This window comes from Cyprinodon tularosa, unplaced genomic scaffold (genome assembly GCF_016077235.1).
Source record: "Cyprinodon tularosa strain WSP-4 unplaced genomic scaffold, ASM1607723v1 ctg727, whole genome shotgun sequence".
NCBI lineage: Eukaryota > Metazoa > Chordata > Actinopteri > Cyprinodontiformes > Cyprinodontidae > Cyprinodon > Cyprinodon tularosa.
In genome coordinates, this window is record NW_024039482.1 from 64,389 (window position 1) to 91,201 (window position 26,813).

General features: G+C 45.3%; 1 protein-coding gene across 2 annotated transcripts in view; it reads right to left on the reverse strand.

The window, feature by feature from the left end:
- Positions 1-281: 281 nt before the first annotated feature.
- LOC119772724 (inactive dipeptidyl peptidase 10-like) overlaps positions 282-26,813 on the reverse strand; it is a 137,009-nt gene continuing 110,477 nt past the window's right edge. Inside the window, exons 6-26 of one of the 2 annotated variants that reach the window (XM_038269276.1) lie at positions 25,929-25,981; positions 24,762-24,843; positions 19,469-19,589; positions 19,236-19,390; positions 18,315-18,412; positions 18,117-18,240; positions 17,447-17,485; positions 17,070-17,177; positions 16,868-16,959; positions 16,615-16,662; positions 16,183-16,304; positions 9,906-9,950; positions 7,778-7,876; positions 7,628-7,697; positions 5,764-5,958; positions 5,429-5,483; positions 5,245-5,344; positions 4,198-4,256; positions 4,047-4,119; positions 3,900-3,973; positions 282-1,088 (exon numbers count right to left, since the gene is read on the reverse strand). In XM_038269276.1, coding sequence (XP_038125204.1) covers positions 951-1,088; positions 3,900-3,973; positions 4,047-4,119; positions 4,198-4,256; positions 5,245-5,344; positions 5,429-5,483; positions 5,764-5,958; positions 7,628-7,697; positions 7,778-7,876; positions 9,906-9,950; positions 16,183-16,304; positions 16,615-16,662; positions 16,868-16,959; positions 17,070-17,177; positions 17,447-17,485; positions 18,117-18,240; positions 18,315-18,412; positions 19,236-19,390; positions 19,469-19,589; positions 24,762-24,843; positions 25,929-25,981 — 1,950 coding nt within the window. In that variant the 3' untranslated portion in view covers positions 282-950. The remainder of the gene's footprint in view (positions 1,089-3,899; positions 3,974-4,046; positions 4,120-4,197; positions 4,257-5,244; positions 5,345-5,428; positions 5,484-5,763; positions 5,959-7,627; positions 7,698-7,777; positions 7,877-9,905; positions 9,951-16,182; positions 16,305-16,614; positions 16,663-16,867; positions 16,960-17,069; positions 17,178-17,446; positions 17,486-18,116; positions 18,241-18,314; positions 18,413-19,235; positions 19,391-19,468; positions 19,590-24,761; positions 24,844-25,928; positions 25,982-26,813) is intronic. The other variant, XM_038269277.1, reaches the window with a different exon arrangement.

A 26,813-nucleotide genomic window follows, 5' to 3' on the forward strand; every position in this document is an offset into this window, starting at 1 on the left:
CTGCCACTACCGCTCAGCGGTGGCACTGGGGGAGGTTCTGTTTTTTTTCAGTCACCAGTGTTGAAACGTTTTTCTTAATGTTTGATTTGCGGTGAAGTTGAAGGATCCAAGTTTGTTCCCAATGACGCGGTTTGAGGGAATGCTAGGAGGCAGATGGTGCGAGGAGAGCCTTTAAAGTGGACCATCCAACTGGACCTTTGGTTCTGGAACCAGACTGTAGGACCATGTGGTTCTGAGGTGAAAAGCTCAGGAAACAAGTTCTAAAATAATGAAACCCAAACTTTGCGTCATGAAGAATCGTCCAGAAATCATTTATTTACGTCACATCAGCAAACATTCTGGGTCCAACAGAACGGAGGCGTTTGGTTCTGGGTCCAGTAGTCCAAACCAGTAGAATCTCCTGACGTCTGGGCAGGAGTTCCACTTCCTGTTTAAATCGAGTTCTTTCCTGATTTCTCACCACAAACTTTCATGCTTCACAGAACCCAGATGAAAGCAGGGGAACTGTCCCTTTACTGGATCTAAGCGGGTCAGAACCGTTCTACTGGAGCCTCCAGGAGGATGAGATGTTCCTGTTCCTGTTGGGTGGTGCTGTCAGCTGGAGGAAGCTCTGACCTCCAGCCAGTGACCTGATGTGATGGTGAGATGTTGGTCCTGAGCTTCAGGAGAGCAACGTGGAGAAGGTGTGGATGCTGCAGTCTAAAGAACCTGGAACAAACTGAGGAAGTTCTCTGTGTGCTTTGCTTAGAACGTGAGCGTCCCAGATCTAGGATAGGTAGATGCTGGACAGCAGTGGACTCCTGCTGCCTGAGCAGTGTCTCTGAAGTGTCCTTCAACATATTTTTACAACGAGGTGCTCCTTCCCCTGGAGGAGCCGCAGCAGCTCCGTCACTGCGTCCGAATCCAACTAAAGACGTGGTCCACACTGTACTGGCTTCAGATCTGCAGGCCTACTCCTCCTCCTCCTCCTCTTCCTCAGGCAGCGGTAGAAGCTCCTCCTTCAGACATTCCCTGTAGAAGCTGCTCAGTGTGGCGTAGAGGTGCTGGCGGCTTTGCCGGGACAGGAAGTGACCTTCATCAGGGTAGATCTAAAGGGGCAGAGGAACATGATCAGTTAGAGTCCGTAAAGGTTCTGTATCAGCCGATACCTGCATGTGGTCTCTGATCCTTCAGGGCCGTCATCGTTAGTGTTCGTTTTGATTTGTTAATAAAGTTATTATTTTTTTTTGTTATCACTGTCTGCGTCTGAGCGCCCGCCATAACCCCCCCATAGAGATCTATGGGGGTGACGCCATTTTCTATGAGTGTCATGAAGAAGTAGTGACTCGAAAAAATTCCCACAATGCACCTTGACAAGTGAGCAGATATATCCCAGAATGCTTTGCGAGGAGAGCTAGCATTGTGGGATTAATTATGGGGGCAAGAAAGAACAAAGATGGTGGAGGCAGCGTGGGAGGAGGCGGAGTTACTTGCTCAACGGGGAGTGAACATCTGTCCAAACGTTTAGTTTCATTTTCCGTTGCTTTTTAGCTCATTACTGAGGATGGAAGAAGTTAGCATAGTTAGCCTAGCGTAGCCTGCTACGTCCTCACACCCACGCTGTGCTGCTGAGGCCTGAACCATGAAGCAGGATCACTGGGTTCGCCAGATAACTTCAGGTTTAACCCTGATGTTCCTGGATCCTCCTTAACGAGGCTGGTCACCATGGTAACGTACGCTGAAAGCTAACCTGCTCTGGGGCAGGCTAGCTTTCAGGGTTGACCCAGCAGCCAATCAGCTGTCAGGAGACGATGACGAGTCCTTTGATTGAAGATCCGATTTAATTTGGAGGGAAAACCAATTTAAACAAAACATCAGAACAAAGGAAGAGGAAACCCAGAACGCAGTTCAGTCAAAATATGTTCTCGACAAATTTAAACTTAACTTTTTATTTGTTTGTTTTTTCTTTTCCTTCTTTTCTCCAATTACAACCTTTTACTATTTTATATTTTCTTCTGCATGATGCCATCAGGAATCGCCTGGTTTCTCATATTATTGTTATAAGAAGCTAAATAAAAATAAAAATCTGTTCTGTCAGACCAGCACACCCGTCAGACCAGCATACCCGTCAGACCAGCATACCCGTCAGACCAGCATACCCTCAGTTAATACCCGTTTATCCCTATAGTTTATATATTTCTTTTTTTCCCTTTAGTTTTTTATTAAAAAATAAACTTTTAAACTAAATCAACGGGTGTGTATCCATTCAGTCATGTACAAAAGAACTATTTACTTACTTCCTTTTTGGTGTTTTTTAAGCGTATGGCAATCTGACCTTAAATTGCATGTTTAGTTCGTGACTAAGGCTGCGTTCCTGCTGCAGGCCTTAATGCTCACATCTGATTATTTTTGCATATTTCCAAATATATTCAACAGTATGTGATCTCCTGTGTGAGCTGCGTTCCTACAGATTAAGTGTCCTGCATGCGGAGTAGAGGACGCGATGACGTCACAGCCCAGCGTGCTCTGTGTTTACGGAAGTAACCATGGATGGTAGCGCTGGAGCGCATCTAGCGATCTTTCCCAATCTTAAAAACTCAATCTTGGTTAAACATAAATTCTGCTCTCTGCTTCATCGTCCGCCATGGTTGTTTTTCTTGCCCCTTCGGCGTAGCGAGACGCAGAGTAGTGACCTTTGTCGGGTATTAATGGCGTTCAGGTCGCATTCATACGACCTGGACGCCATTAATATTAACAGATCGGATTTGTATCGGATATAGTCAAGTGGCCTCGGTCGCATTGGAAAAAATCAGATCTGAGTTGTTTAGGCTGTCATGAAAAGATCAGATCCAGGTTCCCTATGGGCCGAAAAATCGGATTTGGGTCACTTCAGGCTGCGACGTGAAAATAGCCTAAAGGGATACATGCCCGTCGAGGTAGTTAAAAGTCTATTTTTTGTACAAAACTAAAGAGATAAACGCAAATCTGACGTCTTGCGCATGCGTACTGACTATAGGTGTGCTGGTCTGACAGAACAACCGACTGTAGAGATACTAGATCCTTTGTGAACCACAGGTTCCTCTCTGCACACTGAGCCTGGTTCTGCTGGAGGTTTCTTCCTGTTCAAAGGGAGTTTTTCCTCTCCACTGTCGCTACAAGCATGCTTAGTGTGAGGGATTGCTGAAGAGTCAATGAGTCGATGCAATCAGCTGGTTTTCCTTAGATAGAAAACTTTGAATCAATCTGACTGGATGATCTAGTTGAACTGGATCTATAAAGTGACCTGAAATGACATGATGTGAATTGGCTCTATAGAAATAAACTGAATAGAATTGACGCAGTCAGCAATCCTTTGCCGCCATGTTTGGCATCTCTTTCCCGCCGCCATGTTTGACTTTTCCTTCAGACTTTTTTCCTCTTCGTATTTTTTTCAGATGACTTTTTGCTCCTCAGCAGGAATGCGGCGCTCTGCCTTCTGCTGTCACGGTTCTGATTGGTCCGCTAGCTTGGCCCCGCCTTTCATGATCAGTTTAAGCTGGATTGAGTTAGAGAGTTGATAATCACCGGTTCCACTGATCCTGGTTACCATTGATGTGAACTGGTTAAACTGGATAGACTGTGAGGAATCCCAGTATGTTTGGTTTGCTTCGTGGTTCGAGCCTCTAGATCAGTTTTCTTTATAAATGAGGCCCCTGATGGCCAGGGGTCAGAGTTCATGTCCGCCCTAAAGGGTGGCGTCTACCCGGACCTAGCTTCCTGATGGTGAACTAGACTCATGGGCGCCACCAACTGGTCCAGCCCTGCTGGTTCTGTGAGGAGCTTCAAAATGAAAGCTGTGAGGCTAACAGCTCCATGGGAGCCAGCAGGATGGAGGTTTCTGAAGGTGACAGGAGCTCCTGGCTGCAGCGGGGACGTCTTACCTGCATGGAGTAGTTGGCTCCAACCTTCACCAGGTTCTTGACCAGCTCAGCGGTGTGCTGGAAGTGGATGTTGGCTGAAAGAGAAAAAACAAGTGGGAGAAGTCCTCTCCTCAGGATGGAGCAGTAGCAGATCATCCTTCATCTCACCATCTGCTGTGGCGTGAACCAGCATCAGCGTCTGCTCCCTGAGGGCCTGGACGTTCTGCAGCAAGCTGGACCCCTGCAGAGATCCACACAACCTGCTCATGAACCTCAGCAGCAGCTTCAAACGCAGCAGAAGAACGGAGAGGAAACTCACCTGGTACCTGGTGTCATCCCGGAACGGCACGCCCAGGTACCGCTCGGAGAACGCCGACGCTGCAGAAGACAAGGATGGAGAGTCAGATCCACAGGAAGGAGGAGACCTCCTGGTTTATGGGAGAAGATCTAAACGCTGAATATAAACGTCCTCTGAGGCAGAGATGTTAGAGTCATCAGGAATAGGAGGAGCTGCTGAGGAACCAGGAGCTCCATCCTCCTCCTCACCTCTCCTTACTCTGAAACCTCCTCTGGAACGTCTCTGATGACCTCCAGGCTGATGGAGCGCCTCTCATCTAAACTTCACCACATCGTGACATCATCTTTGGTTGATCTGTGGTCATCTGGGATTTGCATTTTAGGAGAAACTCTAAGGCTCCTGAGGAACCTCCTGCTCCTCAAGGACCTCCTGCTCCTCAGGGACCTCCTGCTCTTTAGGGACCTCCTGCTCCTCAGGGACCTCCTGCTCCTCAGTGACCTGCTGCTCCTCAGTGACCTCCTGCTCCTCAGGGACCTCCTCCTTGCATGTTCTAGTGTCTGTCTGCTCCGCTGTTTGAGCTCAGAGCAGCAGCAGACTGTTAGTCACTGTTCCAGTCCAGCAGGAAGCTGCAGGTCCCTGAGAAGCAGGTTGGAGACCACGGCTCTGAAGGCCTGAGAAGCTGCCTTCAGATTATTGCTGATCTCTTCCCATCCTGTCTGGTTTCTAACAATCCTGTTGCTCTACAGCTGCTAACTGCTAAAGCTACTGTTAGAACAAAATGTGAATATCAGAGGAGCAAGATGATAAATGAAACATCTAGGTGTGGCAGGGTATCGATACTTTCAGAGTATCGATACTTTCAATGTACGGATACTTTCAGGGTATTGATACTTTCAGAGTATCGATACTTTCAGAGTACCGACACTTTCAGAATATCGATACTTTCGGAGGATCGATACTTTCAGAGAATCAATACTTTCAGAGTATCGATACTTTTGTCAATCTCACTCCCTGAGCCCCCTGAGGATGACCTAAGTTCTCTGGGCTCCAGCTGAAGCGGTTCCTCACCGTAGAGCTTCCAGTCCGTTACCGGCGACATGGCGGAGGCGCATTTAAACAGGCCATCTGTGGACTTCAGCATCATCAGCGCCAGGTAGGCTCCGTAGCCCTGAACAGGACGGCAGACATCTTTAAAACCCACCAGAACCAGCCTCACAGGGCCGACAGAACCCACCCTCTCTGCTGTTCTCACCTTTCCGAACACGGCTATCCGGGTCCGATCGATGTAGGGAAAGTTCATCATGTATCTGGAGGAAACACACGGTGGAGATCATCACTACCCCTGAACTGGACCAGGACCGCGCCGGTCCAGGTTTTAGTTTCTGGTTAACAAGAAGCTGCAGGATGTTTAACTTTATCTGTTTATAATAAGATGCATTTGGAGCTGAGCTCTGAGACACAGAACCCAACCGGACCTTCAGACAGAAGGAAGAGCAGAATGAGGTGAATGAAGATGAGCTGATGTGTTTTTGGGTCCTTAAGCGGTTCTGATCAGCAGTGATGATGGAGAACATCTGATGGACTCACTCCACTGCAGCCAGCTGGTCCTGGACGTCCACGGTTCCCAGCCTCTGGTGGACCTCATGCAGGATCCTCTGACCCTGGAAGCCGCTGCCCCGGCCGTCCAAACGGGCCACGATGACGCTGTCGGAGCTGACCAGCACCGAGTCCCAGCCCAGGGAGAACCGGTCACTCACAGACTGACCACCGGGGGCGCCGTCACTGCACCCAGAGGACATGACACTTCCTGTTAGAGAGGCGGCTTTATGCTCCTGTCTGAAATGAGACTGTTAGAGTCCAAAGGTCGGAAGGTCCGACCCAGTTCGTTTCTCTCTCCATCCGCTCGGCCTGAAACTCGACCAAACAGTCATTTATCGCCTGATGAGGCTCGTTTGCTCCTTTCAGCAGGTTTTCAGCTAAAAGTTGATGTAAAAATCAAACCTTAAATGTTTTCAATAAATCCTGATAAATAAACAAACCAGTTAATCTTCATCAGAACTCAGTGACGATGGTTCTGGATCCACTGACCTTTACGGTCCACATCCTGTCCAATATGGAGGATAACTGCCCCCAAAAATACAATAAACAAATAAATGAGCAGTCAGCTCGCCGACAGCTTCGTGGTAGGTAGCCATCTTGGTTGTGACTGTGACTGACTTAATAAATAAAGGTGAAGATTATGACGGACAATAAATAGATCAGGTAATTATTACAAAGGCAAATAAACAAAGAAGCTAATTAAAAGAGATGTATACATTTATGTCTCACTGTAGAATTTCCTTTCTACCTACATTTATTGGTTAATTGTATTTTTGGGGGCGATTAATGTTATGCTTGTTTATTTACTAAGCATTTATTTATTTCTGTATTCATTGTTAAATATGGCAGAGCTGGTCCTCCATAACCCAGTGGTCTCTATATGGAAGAAAAACAGCATCATTGGAATCTGCCTTTTATTAGAACCGAATTTTAAACATGAAATTCTTTTGACACATTGAATTCCTTACATCAGGGGCTTTCAAGGTTTTCCAGGCCAAGGGCCCCAAACTGATGGCCAGATGGAGCGGGGACCCCCTGATTATATATATAGTATTAGATAGTGTTCTATTAAACTGGTCCTATAGTCACTCTATTACAGATGGAGTAATGTAACTAAAGTAATCCCTCCCTGGGATTATTAAAGTATTTCTGATTCCTGGTTGATGGGACAATTATGTTGACCTTTTGGTGAAGTCAAGCCAAAGCAATCTCCACTCGAAGCAGTCAAGACTGCAGTCAAAGCTTCGACTGCAGTCAAGCAGTCGAAGCTTCTAGCCAATGAAAGGAGCTCATTTAGTCATGTGACACGACAGTTGGACTTAGATTTGTTCACGGCTGAATGAAGCTGAAAGAGGAGTTTTTATTTTTCTTCTTGTGTTACAAGAAAAGTAGCTACTAATAGACAGACGTTAGAGTGGGACTGGGTGAAATAACCGAGCCGATCACAGCCAGTGCGGCACCCCCCTCTGCCAAGCCTCTTGGTTTGATCCAGAAGATTCTTTGACCAAATGAGCTGATTTCATATCTGATTAATAGTTAAAAAAGGCTAATTTATTGTTTATTTAACTTCCACCCAGATTCAGGTTTAATAAAGCTTAACATTCCCGTCATTGAACTTAATGTTCTGCTACATCCTGTGAAGAGAACCTCCAGAGAGCCGCCTCAGGACTCTCAGGCACCGACCAATCACTTCCCAGCTTTTTCAGAAATGACCTTTGATCTTTTTATGATCAAAGTTACTGTAGAAAACAATCCAGATCTGGAGCGGCTCTCCGTTAAGAGGCAGAACCTCTATCACCTCTACAGCTCCTAATGGAAGGAGAACGGCGTGGGCTCAGGTTCTGGTTCTTACATCATCAGCAGTAGTCCGTAGTGACGGGACTCTGAGAAGTCCGGAGGATAGGCGACCTGGAGAGGTAGATCTGTGAAGATAGAGACAACACGTTTCTGGACTGCTCTGGACCAACGGCAGCAGGTCTGTAGAACTGAAATAGATTCTCACCAAAATGCTCGACCGGGACGGATCTGAAGTCCATCAGCTGGATCCTTTTGTACTTCAGAACGGCCTTAAGCACAGAGTTGTTCTCCAGGATGTAGTAATCTGCAGTGATGATAGAAGTCAGAGCGATGTAAAGAGGACCAACCCAACGGGTCTCTCAGTAGAACCCTGATGATAGATTCATCTGGGCACAAAAGACGCCACACAAGGAAGAAAAGAACTCCAGTTCTGTTGTTTCTAGAAGTTATGAGGAAAATTAAAAACGGGGCTAAAAAACGGATCCAACCAGACCCCGGTCACCAGAACCGTCAGAGGTCCGACCCGGTCATCAGAGACCCGATGGTAGCTGAGGCTAAACCTCAGGAAGTTCCTGGGTTCAGGGGGGATTACGTCACTAAGGGGAGATGATGTTCCTGCTGGATTTCTTCATTGGCTGCTTCAGACACCAGCCAGCTCAGACCAATTATCCGCTTCAGCTTCCTCCTTCCACCATGAGGCAGCTGCCCTCATCTTCCTCAGGGGGAGATCATCAGAGGTACCAGTTCTCCAGACGGAGGAACAGTTACAAACCAAACATCATCGTGTTATCATGTACTCTGTTGTGTCCTCTGAGGTGTTCCAGGGACGTCCCCTTGGCGTCCTGCCAAGGGGACGTCCCTGGAACACCTCAGAGGACAGCGTCCAGCGATCATCAGACGAAGATGTCCGGGGCTTTGGTTTCCCTGGCGCTCGCCTCGGTGCTCTGGGGGGGGGGCGCCTCTTTGGCTCCTCACGACCACTATTGAGCATTTTTCCTTTGGATAAACTTTACATGCAGTAGTTCACTCTCACAATCAACTACAGGTGCTTGGTTCCAGGTACTCAGAGATTCTGACCTTCAGGTAACACAGAGTACATGTCAGATTGAATAATAGTACTTATACTTCAGCGATAACATCTAGGTTTTACTTTATTGTATCTCTATATTTGTTGGTTGTGCTGTTGTTTTTCCATCTCTTTGCAGGTGATGAAGCAGACTGAAGATGTTTTATCATTTTCTCCCTTCTATCTCCTCTTTCTTTTGCGTTTTCCTTTCCTGCTCTACCTACATTGCAGTGTCCATATAATCTGTAAAACTCCCTGCATAATTATAATAAAGCTTTTTATATGCATAAGTCAAGCGGATCACTATGGCGATAGCCGTACTGCTCCACTTGTGAAAGTAAAATTTGTTGGGCTCTTTTTGGCATCAAGACAATTATTCTTATTGCCTCATTGCCAGACAGGACACTGTTATAAGATAAATAAATAAAAAAGAAGGAAGTCGATGCGACTCTTTCACTGAGAGACTCTGCATTCCTGTAAACTCTGCAGGGCTGATAATCAGGCAATGCAGCTCCTTCCTGCTGGGATAGATACATGTTTGCTGTGATATTATCAAAGTTAGTATTATGTTTCTCTGTTTCACAGCTCTAAACTCAGGAGGACAGGTTAGTGCGGATGGTGGTGGTGCGAGAATATGGTAGAAAACCAAAGTTAAACGTTGGCCATTTTTAATGTCGTCATATGACATTGCTACACAATAAACACCTCATCGTTACTCATCGTTCACAGCCACTAGAAACAGAAATTTAATTCAATTTAACTGCAACCGAAATCAGGATGTTACCAAACTACGCGCTGCTCCTTGTGGGAAATGATGTCTTCCTTTTGGCAAAACAATACAGCTTCTGTCCACTGGAGGGAGCCAAAGTTATTTAGAAGTGCTTTTAAAATCAATCATCTAAGCAGATATAGATTTATGCTTAAAGTCGTAGGGAAGCGGCCGTTCCAACCGTTGCATTTCCGTATTCTCCCAGTGGTGCCCGACTTTACAAGAGTGAATAAAGTGAATGTGATTGGTCGATTATCAAGGGGGCGGGGTTGTTGTGGAGGAAGGTTAGCAAGTAAGTTTGATTGTAGCCGGTTTGTGGGAAGCATCCTGCTAACCAGTTAGCTACTTAGTGCTAGCACGTTCCCAATGGGAAATTCCATTGGGACCAAGTAGCACTAAATTGGTGGGGTAGATAACACAGGAGGGAAAAAGCAGAGTTTATTGTAATGGCTGAACAGGATTCGGTTCTGGCTGAAAGTTTTAATCTGGACCAGTTACCTGAGTTGTTGAGGCTGTGAAGGATCACAGTCGGAGCCCCTGGACCTAAACAGAGAAGAACATCCATTCAATTAAAATATCTTAACACTTCTGGTTGCTGATTATGACGCACAAATACATACACGTTATTATTTCTTAAGATAAAATCATTTCAGATTTTCTTTGTTAAAAGTTCAGAGAAAAAACTAGTTTAGCTGAATCACTTTCCTCCTTTTTGATAACAACAGGTTTGACTTGAACCAATCACAGACTTCCTGTCTGACCTGAACCAATCACAGACTTCCTGTCTGACTTGAACCAATCACAGACTTCCTGTCTGACCTGAACCAATCACAGACTTCCTGTCTGACTTGAACCAATCACAGACTTCCTGTCTGACCTGAACCGATGACAGACTTCCTGTCTGACTTGAACCAATCACAGACCTTCTGTCTGACCTGAACTGATGACAGACTTCCTGTCTGACTTGAACCAATCACAGACTTCCTGTCTGACCTGAACCGATGACAGACTACCTGACTGACTTGAACCAATCACAGACTTCCTGACTGACTTGAACCAATCACAGACTTCCTGTCTGACCTGAACCGATGACAGACTTCCTGTCTGACTTGAACCAATCACAAACTTCCTGTCTGACCTGAACCGATGACAGACTTCCTGTCTGACCGGAACCAATCACAGACTTCCTTTCTGACCTGAACCAATCACAGACTTTCTTTCTGACCTGAACCAATCACAGACTTTCTTTCTGACCTGAACCAATCACAGACTTTCTTTCTGACCTGAACCAATCACAGACTTTCTTTCTGACCTGAACCAATCACAGACTTTCTTTCTGACCTGAACCAATCACAGACTTCCTTTCTGACCTGAACCAATCACAGACTTTCTTTCTGACCTGAACCAATCACAGACTTTCTTTCTGACCTGAACCGATGACAGACTTCCTGTCTGACTTGAACCAATCACAGACTTCCTGTCTGACCTAAACTGATGACAGACTTTCTGTCTGACCTGAACCAATCAGAGACTTCCTTTCTGACCTGAACAAATCACAGACTTCCTGTCTGACCTGAACCAATCAGAGACTTCCTTTCTGACCTGAACCAATCACGGACTTCCTGTCTGACCTGAACCAATCACAGACTTCCTGTCTGACTTGAACCAATCACAGACTTCCTGTCTGACCTGAACCGATGACAGACTTCCTGTCTGACTTGAACCAATCACAGACCTTCTGTCTGACCTGAACTGATGACAGACTTCCTGTCTGACTTGAACCAATCACAGACTTCCTGTCTGACCTGAACCGATGACAGACTTCCTGTCTGACTTGAACCAATCACAGACTTCCTGTCTGACCTGAACCGATGACAGACTTGCTGTCTGACTTGAACCAATCACAAACTTCCTGTCTGACCTGAACCGATGACAGACTTCCTGTCTGACTTGAACCAATCACAGACTTCCTGTCTGACCTGAACCGATGACAGACTTCCTGTCTGTATTGAACCAATCACAGACTTCCTTTCTGACCTGAACCAATCACAGACTTTCTTTCTGACCTGAACCAATCACAGACTTTCTTTCTGACCTGAACCAATCACAGACTTTCTTTCTGACCTGAACCAATCACAGACTTTCTTTCTGACCTGAACCAATCACAGACTTTCTTTCTGACCTGAACCAATCACAGACTTCCTTTCTGACCTGAACCAATCACAGACTTTCTTTCTGACCTGAACCAATCACAGACTTTCTTTCTGACCTGAACCAATCACAGACTTTCTTTCTGACCTGAACCGATGACAGACTTCCTGTCTGACTTGAACCAATCACAGACTTCCTGTCTGACCTAAACTGATGACAGACTTTCTGTCTGACCTGAACCAATCAGAGACTTCCTTTCTGACCTGAACAAATCACAGACTTCCTGTCTGACCTGAACCAATCAGAGACTTCCTATCTGACCTGAACCAATCACGGACTTCCTGTCTGACCTGAACCAATCACAGACTTCCTGTCTGACTTGAACCAATCACAGACTTCCTGTCTGACCTGAACCGATGACAGACTTCCTGTCTGACTTGAACCAATCACAGACCTTCTGTCTGACCTGAACTGATGACAGACTTCCTGTCTGACTTGAACCAATCACAGACTTCCTGTCTGACCTGAACCGATGACAGACTTCCTGTCTGACTTGAACCAATCACAGACTTCCTGTCTGACCTGAACCGATGACAGACTTGCTGTCTGACTTGAACCAATCACAAACTTCCTGTCTGACCTGAACCGATGACAGACTTCCTGTCTGACTTGAACCAATCACAGACTTCCTGTCTGACCTGAACCGATGACAGACTTCCTGTCTGTATTGAACCAATCACAGACTTCCTTTCTGACCTGAACCAATCACAGACTTTCTTTCTGACCTGAACCAATCACAGACTTTCTTTCTGACCTGAACCAATCACAGACTTTCTTTCTGACCTGAACCAATCACAGACTTTCTTTCTGACCTGAACCGATGACAGACTTCCTGTCTGACTTGAACCATTCACAGACTTCCTGTCTGACCTGAACCGATGACAGACTTCCTGTCTGACTTGAACCAATCACAGACTTCCTGTCGGACCTGAACTGATGACAGACTTCCTGTCTGACTTGAACCAATCACAGACTTCCTGTCTGACCTGAACCGATGACAGACTTCCTGTCTGACTTGAACCAATCACAGACTTCCTGTCTGACCTGAACTGATGACAGACTTCCTGTCTGACTTGAACCAATCACAGACTTCCTGTCGGACCTGAACTGATGACAGACTTCCTGTCTGACTTGAACCAATCACAGACTTCCTGTCTGACCTGAACCGATGACAGACTTCCTGTCTGACTTGAACCAATCACAGACTTCCTGTCTGACCTGAACTGATGACAGACTTCCTGTCTGACTTGAACCAATCACAGACTTCCTGTCTGACCTGAACCGATGACAGACTTCCTGTCTGACTTGAACCAATCACAGACTTCCTGTCTGACTTGAACCAATCACAGACTTCCTGTCTGACCTGAACCAATCACAGACTTCCTGTCTGACTTGAACCAATCACAGACTTCCTGTCTGACCTGAACCGATGACAGACTTCCTGTCTGACTTGAACCAATCACAGACCTTCTGTCTGACCTGAACTGATGACAGACTTCCTGTCTGACTTGAACCAATCACAGACTTCCTGTCTGACCTGAACCGATGACAGACTTCCTGACTGACTTGAACCAATCACAGACTTCCTGACTGACTTGGAACAATTACAGACTTCCTGTCTGACTTGAACCAATCACAGACTTCCTGTCTGACCTGAACCGATGACAGACTTCCTGTCTGACTTGAACCAATCACAAACTTCCTGTCTGACCTGAACCGATGACAGACTTCCTGTCTGACTTGAACCAATCACAGACTTCCTTTCTGACCTGAACCAATCACAGACTTTCTTTCTGACCTGAACCAATCACAGACTTTCTTTCTGACCTGAACCAATCACAGACTTTCTTTCTGACCTGAACCAATCACAGACTTCCTTTCTGACCTGAACCAATCACAGACTTTCTTTCTGACCTGAACCAATCACAGACTTTCTTTCTGACCTGAACCAATCACAGACTTTCTTTCTGACCTGAACCGATGACAGACTTCCTGTCTGACTTGAACCAATCACAGACTTCCTGTCAGACCTGAACTGATGACAGAATTCCTGTCTGACTTGAACCAATCACAGACTGCCTGTCTGACCTGAACCGATGACAGACTTCCTGTCTGACTTGAACCAATCACAGACTTCCTGTCTGACCTAAACTGATGACAGACTTCCTGTCTGACTTGAACCAATCACAGACTTCCTGTCGGACCTGAACTGATGACAGACTTCCTGTCTGACTTGAACCAATCACAGACCTTCTGTCTGACCTGAACTGATGACAGACTTCCTGTCTGACTTGAACCAATCACAGACTTCCTGTCTGACCTGAACCGATGACAGACTTCCTGTCTGACTTGAACCAATCACAGACTTCCTGTCTGACTTGAACCAATCAACGCACTGCACTCTGTCTGACTCTGAACCAATCACAGACTTCCTGTCTGACTGAAACCAATCACAGACATCCTTGTCTGACCTGAACCGATAACAGGCTTCCTGTCTGACTTGAACCAATCACAGACTTCCTGACTGACTTGAACCGATGACAGACTTCCTGACTGACTTGAACCGATGACAGACTTCCTGACTGACTTGAACCGATGACAGACTTCCTGACTGACTTGAACCAATCACAGACTTCCTGTCTGACTTGAACCAATCACAGACTTCCTGACTGACTTGAACCAATCACAGACTTCCTGTCTGACCTGAACCGATGACAGACTTCCTTTCTGACTTGAACCAATCCCAGACTTCCTGACTGACTTGAACCAATCACAGACTTCCTGTCTGACTTGAACCAATCACAGACTTCCTGACTGACTTGAACCAATCACAGACTTCCTGACTGACTTGAACCAATGACAGACTTCCTGTCTGACTTGAACCGATGACAGACTTCCTGTCTGACTTGAACCAATCACAGACTTCCTGTCTGACCTGAACTGATGACAGACTTCCTGTCTGACTTGAACCAATCACAGACTTCCTGACTGACTTGAACCAATGACAGACTTCCTGTCTGACTTGAACCGATGACAGACTTCCTGTCTGACTTGAACCAATCACAGACTTCCTGTCTGACCTGAACTGATGACAGACTTCCTGTCTGACTTGAACCAATCACAGACTTCCTGTCTGATTTGAACCAATCACAGACTTCCTGACTGACTTGAACCAATCACAGACTTCCTGTCTGACTTGAACCAATCACAGACTTGCTGTCTGACCTGAACCGATGACAGACTTCCTGACTGACTTGAACCGATGACAGACTTCCTGACTGACTTGAACCGATGACAGACTTCCTGACTGACTTGAACCAATCACAGACTTCCTGTCTGACTTGAACCAATCACAGACTTCCTGACTGACTTGAACCAATCACAGACTTCCTGTCTGACCTGAACCGATGACAGACTTCCTTTCTGACTTGAACCAATCCCAGACTTCCTGTCTGACTTGAACCAATCACAGACTTCCTGTCTGACCTGAACCGATGAGACTTGCTGTCTGACTTGAACCAATCACAGACTTCCTGTCTGACCTGAACCAATCACAGACTTCCTGTCTGACTTGAACCAATCACAGACTTCCTGTCTGACCTGAACCGATAACAGACTTCCTGTCTGACTTGAACCAATCACAGACTTCCTGACTGACTTGAACCGATGACAGACTTCCTGACTGACTTGAACCGATGACAGACTTCCTGACTGACTTGAACCAATCACAGACTTCCTGTCTGACTTGAACCAATCACAGACTTCCTGACTGACTTGAACCAATCACAGACTTCCTGTCTGACTTGAACCAATCACAGACTTCCTGACTGACTTGAACCAATCACAGACTTCCTGACTGACTTGAACCGATGACAGACTTCCTGTCTGACTTGAACCGATGACAGACTTCCTGTCTGACTTGAACCAATCACAGACTTCCTGTCTGACCTGAACTGATGACAGACTTCCTGTCTGACTTGAACCAATCACAGACTTCCTGACTGACTTGAACCGATGACAGACTTCCTGATACTTCCTGACTGACTTGAACCAATCACAGACTTCCTGTCTGACTTGAACCAATCACAGACTTCCTGACTGACTTGAACCAATCACAGACTTCCTGACTGACTTGAACCAATCACAGACTTCCTGTCTGACCTGAACTGATGACAGACTTCCTGTCTGACTTGAACCAATCACAGACTTCCTGACTGACTTGAACCGATGACAGACTTCCTGATACTTCCTGACTGACTTGAACCAATCACAGACTTCCTGTCTGACTTGAACCAATCACAGACTTCCTGACTGACTTGAACCAATCACAGACTTCCTGACTGACTTGAACCAATCACAGACTTCCTGTCTGACTTGAACCAATCACAGACTTCCTGTCTGACTTGAACCAATCACAGACTTCCTGACTGACTTGAACCAATCACAGACTTCCTGACTGACTTGAACCAATCACAGACTTCCTTTCTGGCCTGAACGGATGACAGGTCTCTGATGGACCAGTGTCCCCCAGTTAACTCCCCCCCAAGGTCCAAAGCAGGCCTACCTTTACAGTGGAGCAGAACATGCTGCTTGCAGGGGCTGATGTCAGCGTGGAAGTACAGACAGTGAGCTTTGCTGAGCTCACAGGTCAGACATCTCCGTGGGAACAGACCCACAGTTTTAACGCTGAGGACAGAAAAGGTCAAATATGAGGCTTTAATGGTGGAACCACAAACATGTTCAGCCTTTGATCTATTCAGACTGATGATAAATGCAGCTCTAGTCTAGATGAGGTGTTCTGCTTCTGGGTAACAATTACTCCAATTAAACAAGATCATCCTTCAGTTTTATTACCAGACTAACAGACTCTGACCCTGTTGGTTTAATGAAGCTTCATCACACCAAACAAAACAAGATCAGGAGAAGTCCAGCAACCATCTGGCTGTTCTCAGCTGGACTGGTTACTAAACTGGGAGCAGAACCAAAACAGCCGAACCTGTAAAGCTGCCGTCTCCGTGGTGATCCCTCGGTACTCAGGAAATACCTGGAGGGGAAATAAGCAGAGTCAGCCCCGTCAGACAGAATTCACAGCTGACCAGTTTCCCTACAGGTTTCTGGTTTCCTTCTTTGGAGAAGCCTGAGCTCAACCAGCCGGCTTCTGATAATACTGGCTCTTATTCCCCAGGTGTCTGTGAGGGGCACCTGGATGGCTGGTTGCCAACGGAAACTATCTGGAAGTCCACACTCACAGGTTCTCTGTGTTCTCGTCGTAGGCGATGATCCTGGTCACCTCCCAGTTCCCGGAGGTCAGATGTCGGACCTCGTTCTGATCTGCTCTGAACTGAAACAGGCAGGAGCAGTAGAGACCTTTCAATGACAGTCAGGGTGGGAGCTGTTGCTATGGTAACGTCTGATGGAGGCAGCAGGGTCTTCCTGTGGGCGGAGCCTCACCTGTGTGGTGAACATGGCGATGTGGTGGAACTCTCCCCGTCCTCCCTGTTTGACGGGGACGGTCAGGAAGAAGCGCTCACCATCTTTGGAGAACACGGGCTCTTGGTTCTGTTGAGAAGAAACATGGATTCACTGAAAGGATGACCCACATCCATCAGCTGGGTGGTTCTGATGTTCTCAGCTAACGTTAGCCAGTCTGCAGCAGCCAGGGCTAACGTTAGCCCGTCTGCTGCAGAACTAAAGATTCCCTGGTCTCATCCTGCTCTACATCCTCCGATTTAAGCCGGTCATCTCTAGATGGTCTAGGTCTACGTTTACTGATCAGGAGTTCAGCTGAGGATGATGATGATTATGATGGTGAGGGGGTGAAGGTTCACCTGTTTGGAGAGCCAGAGATCGGAGCTTTCCTCATGTCTCTGCAAACAAGAAGAGACCCAACGTTAGAACCAATCAGAACCAGCAGGAGGAACTGGTTCTGTTCAGAACCAACAGGAAAAACTAAGCTGGTAGATCCAGATGTTTCATCAGGACTGACGGCAGGTTAAACAGATTTAGGTCCATCTGAACCCAGACTGGGTCAGAACTCAGCAGAACCTCCTCTGGCTGCAGGTCTCTGGTTTTATCTCCAGCAGACTGAGGTTCTGGACGGATGGAGAACCATCCAACCACACTGTTGGATATAGGTCTGGACTTTGACTAGGCTACTGTGACCCATCATCCTGCTGTGATCTAAATACTTGGACTTTAGTCCAATGGGCTGAACCCAGAACTAGAAATAGATGATATAGAACCCTGCTGCTCTAGAACCTCTGGTTCTCTAGCTTTAAGAACAGAATCCGCTGTAGAACCGCTAAGATGGTTCTGCTCTATGGTTCTGGTACCAAACGAAGACATGACGTCCTGGTTTGGTTTGGACCACCAGGCTGGACTTTGGTTCTGGTTCTATTAGAACCGTTCTGCTCCACTTTCTGTTTCGGGTCACAACCCGTCCTGTTGAAGTGAGAAGGTTCTATCCTGTGACCCGGTATGGAATGTTCTGGAACGGACCGTCACGCAAGCTCCGGTGGTGGTGTCGCACACGGTCAGGATGGAGACGTTCTGGGCCCGGTTCAGCCACCTCACCGCCGTCCTGGTCTTGCTGATCCATTTGACCATCGTCACATAATGTTCCCTAGAAGCAGAAAGTCGTCAGAGTGAGTCAGCACCGGCCCGGTTAAAGGTTCTGACAAAACGGAGTCCGCTCACCGCAGCCTCAGCGTCTCTGGCGGCATCAGCTCCAACGTGTGGGTCGGTCCGTAGATATTCACCACCAAGAGCTTGACGGTTGGGTTGGGTTGGCCCGCCTGCAGGACAGAAGACAGGTTTTTAAAACGGATCAGAACATTTAAGACACCTGGTTTCAGAACCGATTCCAGATGTAGGAACCTTGATCCATAGACCCAGGAAGGTTCTGGTCCTGGTTCTGCTCAGCGCATCGCTGAGTTAAACCGGACTTGACCTCCAGAACCGAACATCTAGCTGCTTTCTGACCAGCGGCGTCTTATCTGACCAGTAAGGATCTGATACTGGAAGCTGTGGGACGAAGTAGGAACCGCCGGTTCTGCTCATCCTTCAAGAGCTCACTGAGGTTCACGCTGATCTCTGAGGGTCTAAACAGGATCCCAGTCAGAACCTCAGGTCTGGACTTTGATCTGTGTTTGGTTAGCAGTTCTGCTGGATCCATTTTGGACCGAATCTTTAGCAGTTGGACTCTCAGCTCTGGTCTACAGAGATCTGGACCCTCTGAGACAGGTCCAGGGTCCTGACCTTTGACCTTTGACCTGTGTGGAGGACCTTGGTCCAGGAAATAAAGGTCTTGTCAGGAAGCAGCGGGTTCTGCAGAACCGCCACTGGACTCCCTGTTCTGTTGCTGCATGGAACCGCTTCCCCCTTCAGGTCACATGGAGGACGTCTTCTGGGCGGCCATCTTGTCTTCCGGCTGAGCGGGGGCAGAAGTCAGTGTCATGTTTCTTCCAGATGTTTCTGTTCTCTTCATTGGCGTTTAGGGGCGCTGTGATTGGCTGATTTGAACAGTGGAGGCGGGGTCAGCGGCCCCCCACTGCAGGCTGGTCAGAGGAACATCTGCTGTAAACAGGTTGATGCTTATTGTTTATCGTGGATAGTTACCTTGGGGTAGGGGTACTGCTTCTGTTTGGGGTACGCTGCACCAGTAAAGCGGGCCAGAACCATGTTTGGGACCAGAGTGTCGTTGAGGACCAGGAAAGCCAACCGCTCCCCATCCGGGGACCACCAGTGGGCCACGTGGGTCTGCAGGATCTCCTCTGTTCAACAGAAGCCTTCAGTTATGGTTGGGATCTGAACCCGACCTTCAAAGAGCAGAGCGATAACAGAGCAGGAACCTTCGTAGAGCCAGTCGGCGATCCCGTTGAAGATGACTCCTTCCTTCCCTGAAGACGTCAGACGCAGAGAGTTGCTCTTCACGTGAGATCGATAATAGATGTTGTTTTCAAAGATGTAGATCTGCACATATAGAGCAAAGTCATTCTCCAAAACACAGCATAACATCCCGTCATCACATGAAGGTAGATGGATGGGAGAGAAGCAGAACCACTTCCTGTCAGAAGCTCTGAGCCTTTCCAGAATCATCGGTACTTTTATACAGACGCCCTGGAGTCACATTTTCATTTTCTACTGGACACAAATTGTTTAGGTGATACGTTTATCGACCCGTCAATATTTTATATTATGTTTTTTTTTTAAATCGGTCAATATCTTCATCTGTTCCCTGAATGACCGGGCTCTGCATCTAACATTGTCAATGTCCTGTTTGATTTGTTAATAAAGGTTTGATTTTTGTTTAAATGAGAAAAGTTATGGTTGTGTCATTTTTATCAAGTAAATGAAGGAAGAAAAAGAGATATCAGCTTAAAGAACCGCTGTAGGTACCAGAACTGCTCGGGGCCCCGCCCCTTCTTATGACGTCATCCTACGGCAACTCCACTCAGACAAACTGTACTGCACCATCCTTTAGATTCTAATCTCTTCTGGAGTCTCAACATATTATTCCCTATATTTGCTATTATTTTCCATTTCACCGGCGATCTAAAGCAGCTGAAAATGGAAAACAATCACTGTCAGTCTGGAAGGAGAGTCCTGCCTTCTAAGACAGACTGAGCTCTGCTATTTAATAAGGAGAGACTAAAACTCGCAGCTTATTTTTATTCTTTTTATTAAGATCTAAAGTCAGAGGAGGACAAATGGAACATCTTTAAACATCCCCCTCATTTTGAAGTAACTCTCTCCTATTTTGCATACCCAAATGGAAAAGCAAATAACTGAGGAACTGTAAGCCTAAACTACACATGTGATATATTATTTGAAAGCTAAAACCTTCTAGTTTTTGAATATATTAATGAAAATCGGGTGAGTAAAACACAGCCTAAGCCGCAGCAGTTCAAACATGTTTTTTTCTTCTTGAAAATAATAGTTTTCTTTTTAACAGCAGTAATAAGGACATGCTTGAGAAAAGGCATTTCTCATTGTATTACATTTGTTCTATATCATATCATCTTATTTCACTGGCTACAAAGCCCAACAGCCCATTTGGTCTCAGCCAATAACAGCAGGAGTCTAGGAGGCATAATATCGCTCTACTCGCTGCGTCATTGGCTGACAGGAAAGGAGCGCTTGGGAGACTTCAGCGGCTGTCCCTGAATAAAACCGAGTCAGACAAAGATGCGGACACTTTTGTCTTGTAGGTAAGAAGATGTAAAGAACCACACCAAACATCGCAGGCTAACAACTGAGGTAAGTAATAGGAAGTAAATATTAACAAGATGCTAAGCATTAGCTATGACCAGCTAACTTTTCTGATGTCAAAAACCGGAGGTTATGTGGCCATTTTCTCATCATGGAATATTTTTTACTATAAATGGATTACTTTCATTCTGTGGATCCTTATGGATAAATGGAGTATAAACAATTGAAGATTGGATTTATAAAACGGCTTCTCGAAGCCTTAAAAGGTATATTACACATTTTACAAGTCATATTTACATTTTGACATGCAGGTATATCTGTGTTAATTGTGCTTTGGTGCTCGCTGTGTCCATAAAATGAACTTAGTGGTTAAATTGTGGAGAATTTAAGCTTTCCAATCATGTCTAACATGTTTATATTGGTAAACATTTTCATGCGTTCGAAGTTATTAGCTGTAAACGCTTTAAAACGGTTCGCCGGCGACCCGGTGGGTTTGGAGAGGCTAAAAATGACTTTTATAGATTTTACACAAATAAAACTGTTAATCTACTTGTAGAAAACGAACGGTTGTTTTGTTTTGTTGACACAATGTAGTAATGTAGCTTAATATGGCTAACTGAGCGACCTAAAAGAGGCTAACCTGTTAGCTACTGAGCACAGCTAGCCACACCTCTCCCTCTTTATATCACCGTCTTAACAGTTACTTTGTTCACCAGAAACAGATTTGTTATTAATCAGGTCAAACTTTATCGGTCATTAGACACGCTAACGCTACAGATGCTCCCGACTCGCCACACTGACGCTGCGTGATGTTATTATCGTTGTCTGGGCAACCACGTTTTACATCATATGGCAACATTCAGCCAATCAGGCAGCGTGACGTCACTGGCAGGAAGCAGATCTGGTAGCTGCAGCGGGCCGGTAATCAGCAGCAAATAATGGGATCAGTTCTACTGATAATTGGTGTTGGTCAGTTCATCCATCGATCTGGATCGTTCCTCAGTCACTACGGCGGAAACCAATCCTCCAGGTTATGAAAACATTTCTGGCATCAAAGCTGCAAAACCAAGGACTGCCTTTGGGTCCATGACACCATGATGACACCATGATGACACCATGATGGAACCATGATGACACCATGATGAAACCATGATGACACCATGATGACACCATGATGAAACCATGATGGAACCATGATGACACCATGATGACACCATGATGGAACCATGATGGAACCATGATGGAACCATGATGACACCATGATGGCACCATGATGACACCATGATGAAACCATGATGGAACCATGATGGAACCATGATGGAACCATGATGACACCATGATGACACCATGATGACACCATGATGAAACCATGATGGAACCATGATGGAACCATGATGACACCATGATGACACCATGATGGAACCATGATGGAACCATGATGGAACCATGATGACACCATGATGAAACCATGATGGAACCATGATGGAACCATGATGGAACCATGATGACACCATGATGACACCATGATGGAACCATGATGGAACCATGATGACACCATGATGAAACCATGATGACACCATGATGACACCATGATGGCACCATAATGACACCATGATGACACCATGATGGAACCATGATGGAACCATGATGGAACCATGATGGAACCATGATGACACCATGATGACACCATGATGACACCATGATGACACCATGATGGCACCATAATGACACCATGATGGCACCATGATGGAACCATGATGGAACCATGATGGAACCATGATGACACCATGATGGAACCATGATGGAACCATGATGACACCATGATGGCACCATGATGACACCATGATGAAACCATGATGACACCATGATGACACCATGATGGCACCATGATGACACCATGATGACACCATGATGACACCATGATGGAACCATGATGACACCATGATGGAACCATGATGACACCATGATGACACCATGATGGAACCATGATGGCACCATGATGACACCATGATGGCACCATGATGACACCATGATGAAACCATGATGGAACCATGATGGAACCATGATGGAACCATGATGACACCATGATGGAACCATGATGGAACCATGATGACACCATGATGACACCATGATGACACCATGATGACACCATGATGGAACCATGATGACACCATGATGACACCATGATGACACCATGATGACACCATGATGGAACCATGATGACACCATGATGGAACCATGATGACACCATGATGACACCATGATGGAACCATGATGACACCATGATGGAACCATGATGACACCATGATGACACCATGATGACACCATGATGACACCATGATGGAACCATGATGGAACCATGATGACACCATGATGGAACCATGATGGAACCATGATGGAACCATGATGGAACCATGATGACACCATGATGGAACCATGATGGAACCATGATGACACCATGATGACACCATGATGACACCATGATGACACCATGATGGAACCATGATGACACCATGATGACACCATGATGACACCATGATGACACCATGATGGAACCATGATGACACCATGATGGAACCATGATGACACCATGATGACACCATGATGGAACCATGATGACACCATGATGACACCATGATGACACCATGATGACACCATGATGACACCATGATGACACCATGGTCACCTGCTAAGGCCCGTTCAGCTAAACTAACGGTTGTTTCTGTAGCAGGAAGCTGGCAGACGTTCCATCCTGCAGCCCTGATGATGGATGAGCTGCAGACCAAACCCTACAAGATGTATTAGCTTCTACATCAGCTGTTTCAATAGACAGCCTGATGCACGAGTCAGCACTTTTTATGTCCACTGAAGTCATTAAACACGGCGTTAATCTGTAGCTAATGAAAAATACCAGCTTATATCGATACCCCAGTGATAACAGTCTAATTTACTGTATCGACGCAGCAGCAGAGCCTAAACCCAACCTCTGTGTTTCTAAATGAGAAGATTAAACAGGACTGGAGCCTCATTCATTGATTATTTCATTAATCAAACAATATGTCCATTTTTTTGATGATTCAAATGATCTAAAATTAGATGCTTTAAGTATATAATTATTTATAGAAAAAAAATGTATTCTTATGTTAAATAAATTGCAAATGGAAAAAAAATTACATAAATGTAGCTACATATACATGTAATTTGAAATATAACAGTAATTTTATCTTGAATTGAACAATTATGCTTATAAATGATTATGGATTATATTTGTAGTTTTGTTTTTAGGGTAAAAGTGCTATTGTAACAATTCAATATATTTATCTAATTAGTGGACTATTTCAATAAGCAATTAATCAATATTAATGATTTAATCAAATTAAATAAATGAAACAGATAAATAATTTCAGCCCTATACATGATATAATAAAAGGTCAGAAGCAGCTGGTGGCTAAAAAGTGTTAGCTTTAAAATCCAGCGGCTAATAAAATCCAAACATCCCATTTTCAGATGTAAATTAGTCAATTATATATATTAGATAAATGTGTGACACCTATTAGCAGCATTAAAGTGAGTTTTTGATCACCTGCATACCTGCTATGGCTCTACACCTTATTTTGGTCTTTGACCAATTAGCACTTTAGTTATTTTTCTTAATATATTCGGGCAAGATGGCGTTTCTTCTTATTACATTGACATTAATTTCTACCATCAAAATATCCATATTTTTTAATGTTCCAAAGGTAATAAGGTCTCTGCCTGGATTCCAATAAAACTATCGGCTGTAAATTCCGATTTTTAAAGTATTTCACTGAGGGCCCTATGAAGGTTTAATGATAAACAATATTTCATATAAAGCGTTGAGGTGAAGGAGCAGGTTTCCCACAGGAAGTGGTCCAGCTGGTTCTTAAGGCAGAGCCGTGGTTGGGACCTTACCAGCTGTTGGCCTGTGACTCCCCAGGCAGCAAACTGCAGGACTGAATTCACCACCTCTGGAGGATCCAGCTCCCACACCTCCCTGAGGAGAAGACAGAACAGAAGGAGTTCTGGTGGGCCAGAGATGACGGCAGCAGGACGGGTTTCAGGATCTAACGTCCGTCTAGGATTTATAGAAATCATCTAAGCTGATCTTCATCAACGTTCAACAGGTTTTTGCAGAACCACTCATGGTTGTGTGTTTTGGGACTTTAGCTTCTTCTTTACTCAGCTTTAGAAACAGAACCAGCTGCCCGGTCCAAACACTCCAGCACACGAAGGATGTGTGAAACCCATCAGCCTCTCCGTCTGGAACAAACACGGCACCATCTCCAGAACCTTCAGCATCTCAGGATGAATCTCATCCACAACTGAAACCTGTGGTTCTAGATTCTGAGCCCGAATCTGGAAGATCTATCATCCCTGAGTGGACCGCCTACTGCTTGACAAGTTCCAAGCTCAGAACCTGCTCTGGGCCTGGAGTTAAAATCTGACTTCCTGTTTCTCATCAGTTCAAACCCAGAAAAGGAAGCAGAGTTTCTGTGAGCAGCAGAAGAACCAGCTGGAGGACAGCTACGTGGGGGGCCTACTTTAACGCCTGGATGTTCAACAGCCTGAAGCCTGGATTCTAACTCTGACACCCTCGCCTCCAAAGCTACAAAAATACTACACTTATTACACATTATCACTAAAGGAGGCAGAGGAATAACTGAACATCTGACACAGAGAGCAGGAGAGAGGAGAGGAAAAAGGAAGAGTTGGAAGAGAGTCAAGGGAGGGAGAGAGAGAAGCCATAGCAATGCTAAGCTAGCGCTAGCCTAGGCTAGCTACTCCTTACTATCAGAAATGAAACCGTGTGAAACTGACAAGTGCTCAGTAGGAAAGTGCAGCAGAAGGTGCTATGTTTTAAAGTAGTTCTGGTCAGTTAGTTACTGAGATATCACAGAAAAAATTATTTAATTCAGACGGAGATCGTCTGAACAGCTACAGCACTGCTCAGTAGTCCAAACAGGAAGTGAACACGATACGTCTCACCAACAGCAGCAGCAGCCCCCTCTAGTGGCCATTAACAACTACTTAGCGACTCAGGTGAGTCTACCCTCCATCATCCTGTAGATCATCTCTCACCGTGTGTGGATGTTGTAGATGCTGTAGGAGGCCATGTAGGAGTGACGGTAGACCTGCAGGAACAGAGATGGAGATGTTAAAGCCAGAGACCAAGAGGAGACATTTAAAGGAGCTAAATGTCTGAACGAGCTGCCAGTCCTGACGGCCTGTGGACAGTTGTCATGGCGACAGCTGTGGGACTAGACATTTAATTCCTTCTGAGGATCCAGCAGACAGAGGGACGCTTCTTCAGGACAGGACCTTTCAGCAGGAGGCTACAGAAGAGAACCGATCTTAGCTGCAAGCGCCCCCTCAAGGACCACAGATGAATTACATGTAGGCTCAGTTAAATTAGTCTTTTTTTTTTTTAATCATGACACTAAATTGATGTAAAATGTGAAATATGTGAGTCCTTTTCCACGTTAAGGCGTTTTTGATGCTTTACTAACTAATCAAGAGTTAATTCTGATTCCATCTCCAATAATAAATGGAGTATTTCTCACAATCATTGTGATCTCTGAGTACATAAAGGGTTAAACTATATCATCAAATGCATAAATGCTAATCTATATGATTAAATAACTTAGTTATTTTAAATTTCTTTTATACCATCCCAATACAATATATACCATTACATGCAACAAACAATTAAATGTCCTTCAAAAAAATCTAATCACCTTCTGTTTTTTTTAAATTATGAATTAAATAATTTGTTTAGTGAAGTTATTTTGTTTTAAGGGGGTCTCCAGGTTTTTGTATTTTTCCTTTTGGGATCAAAAGGGCCCTCTAGTTCAGCTAATAATGGAATAAATTTGCTCTATTTCTACATAAAATATGATTAAAAAAATATAGATTTTTTTATTAATCGGGTTCTCGTATAAATAAAAACTGACTGTCCTATTTACT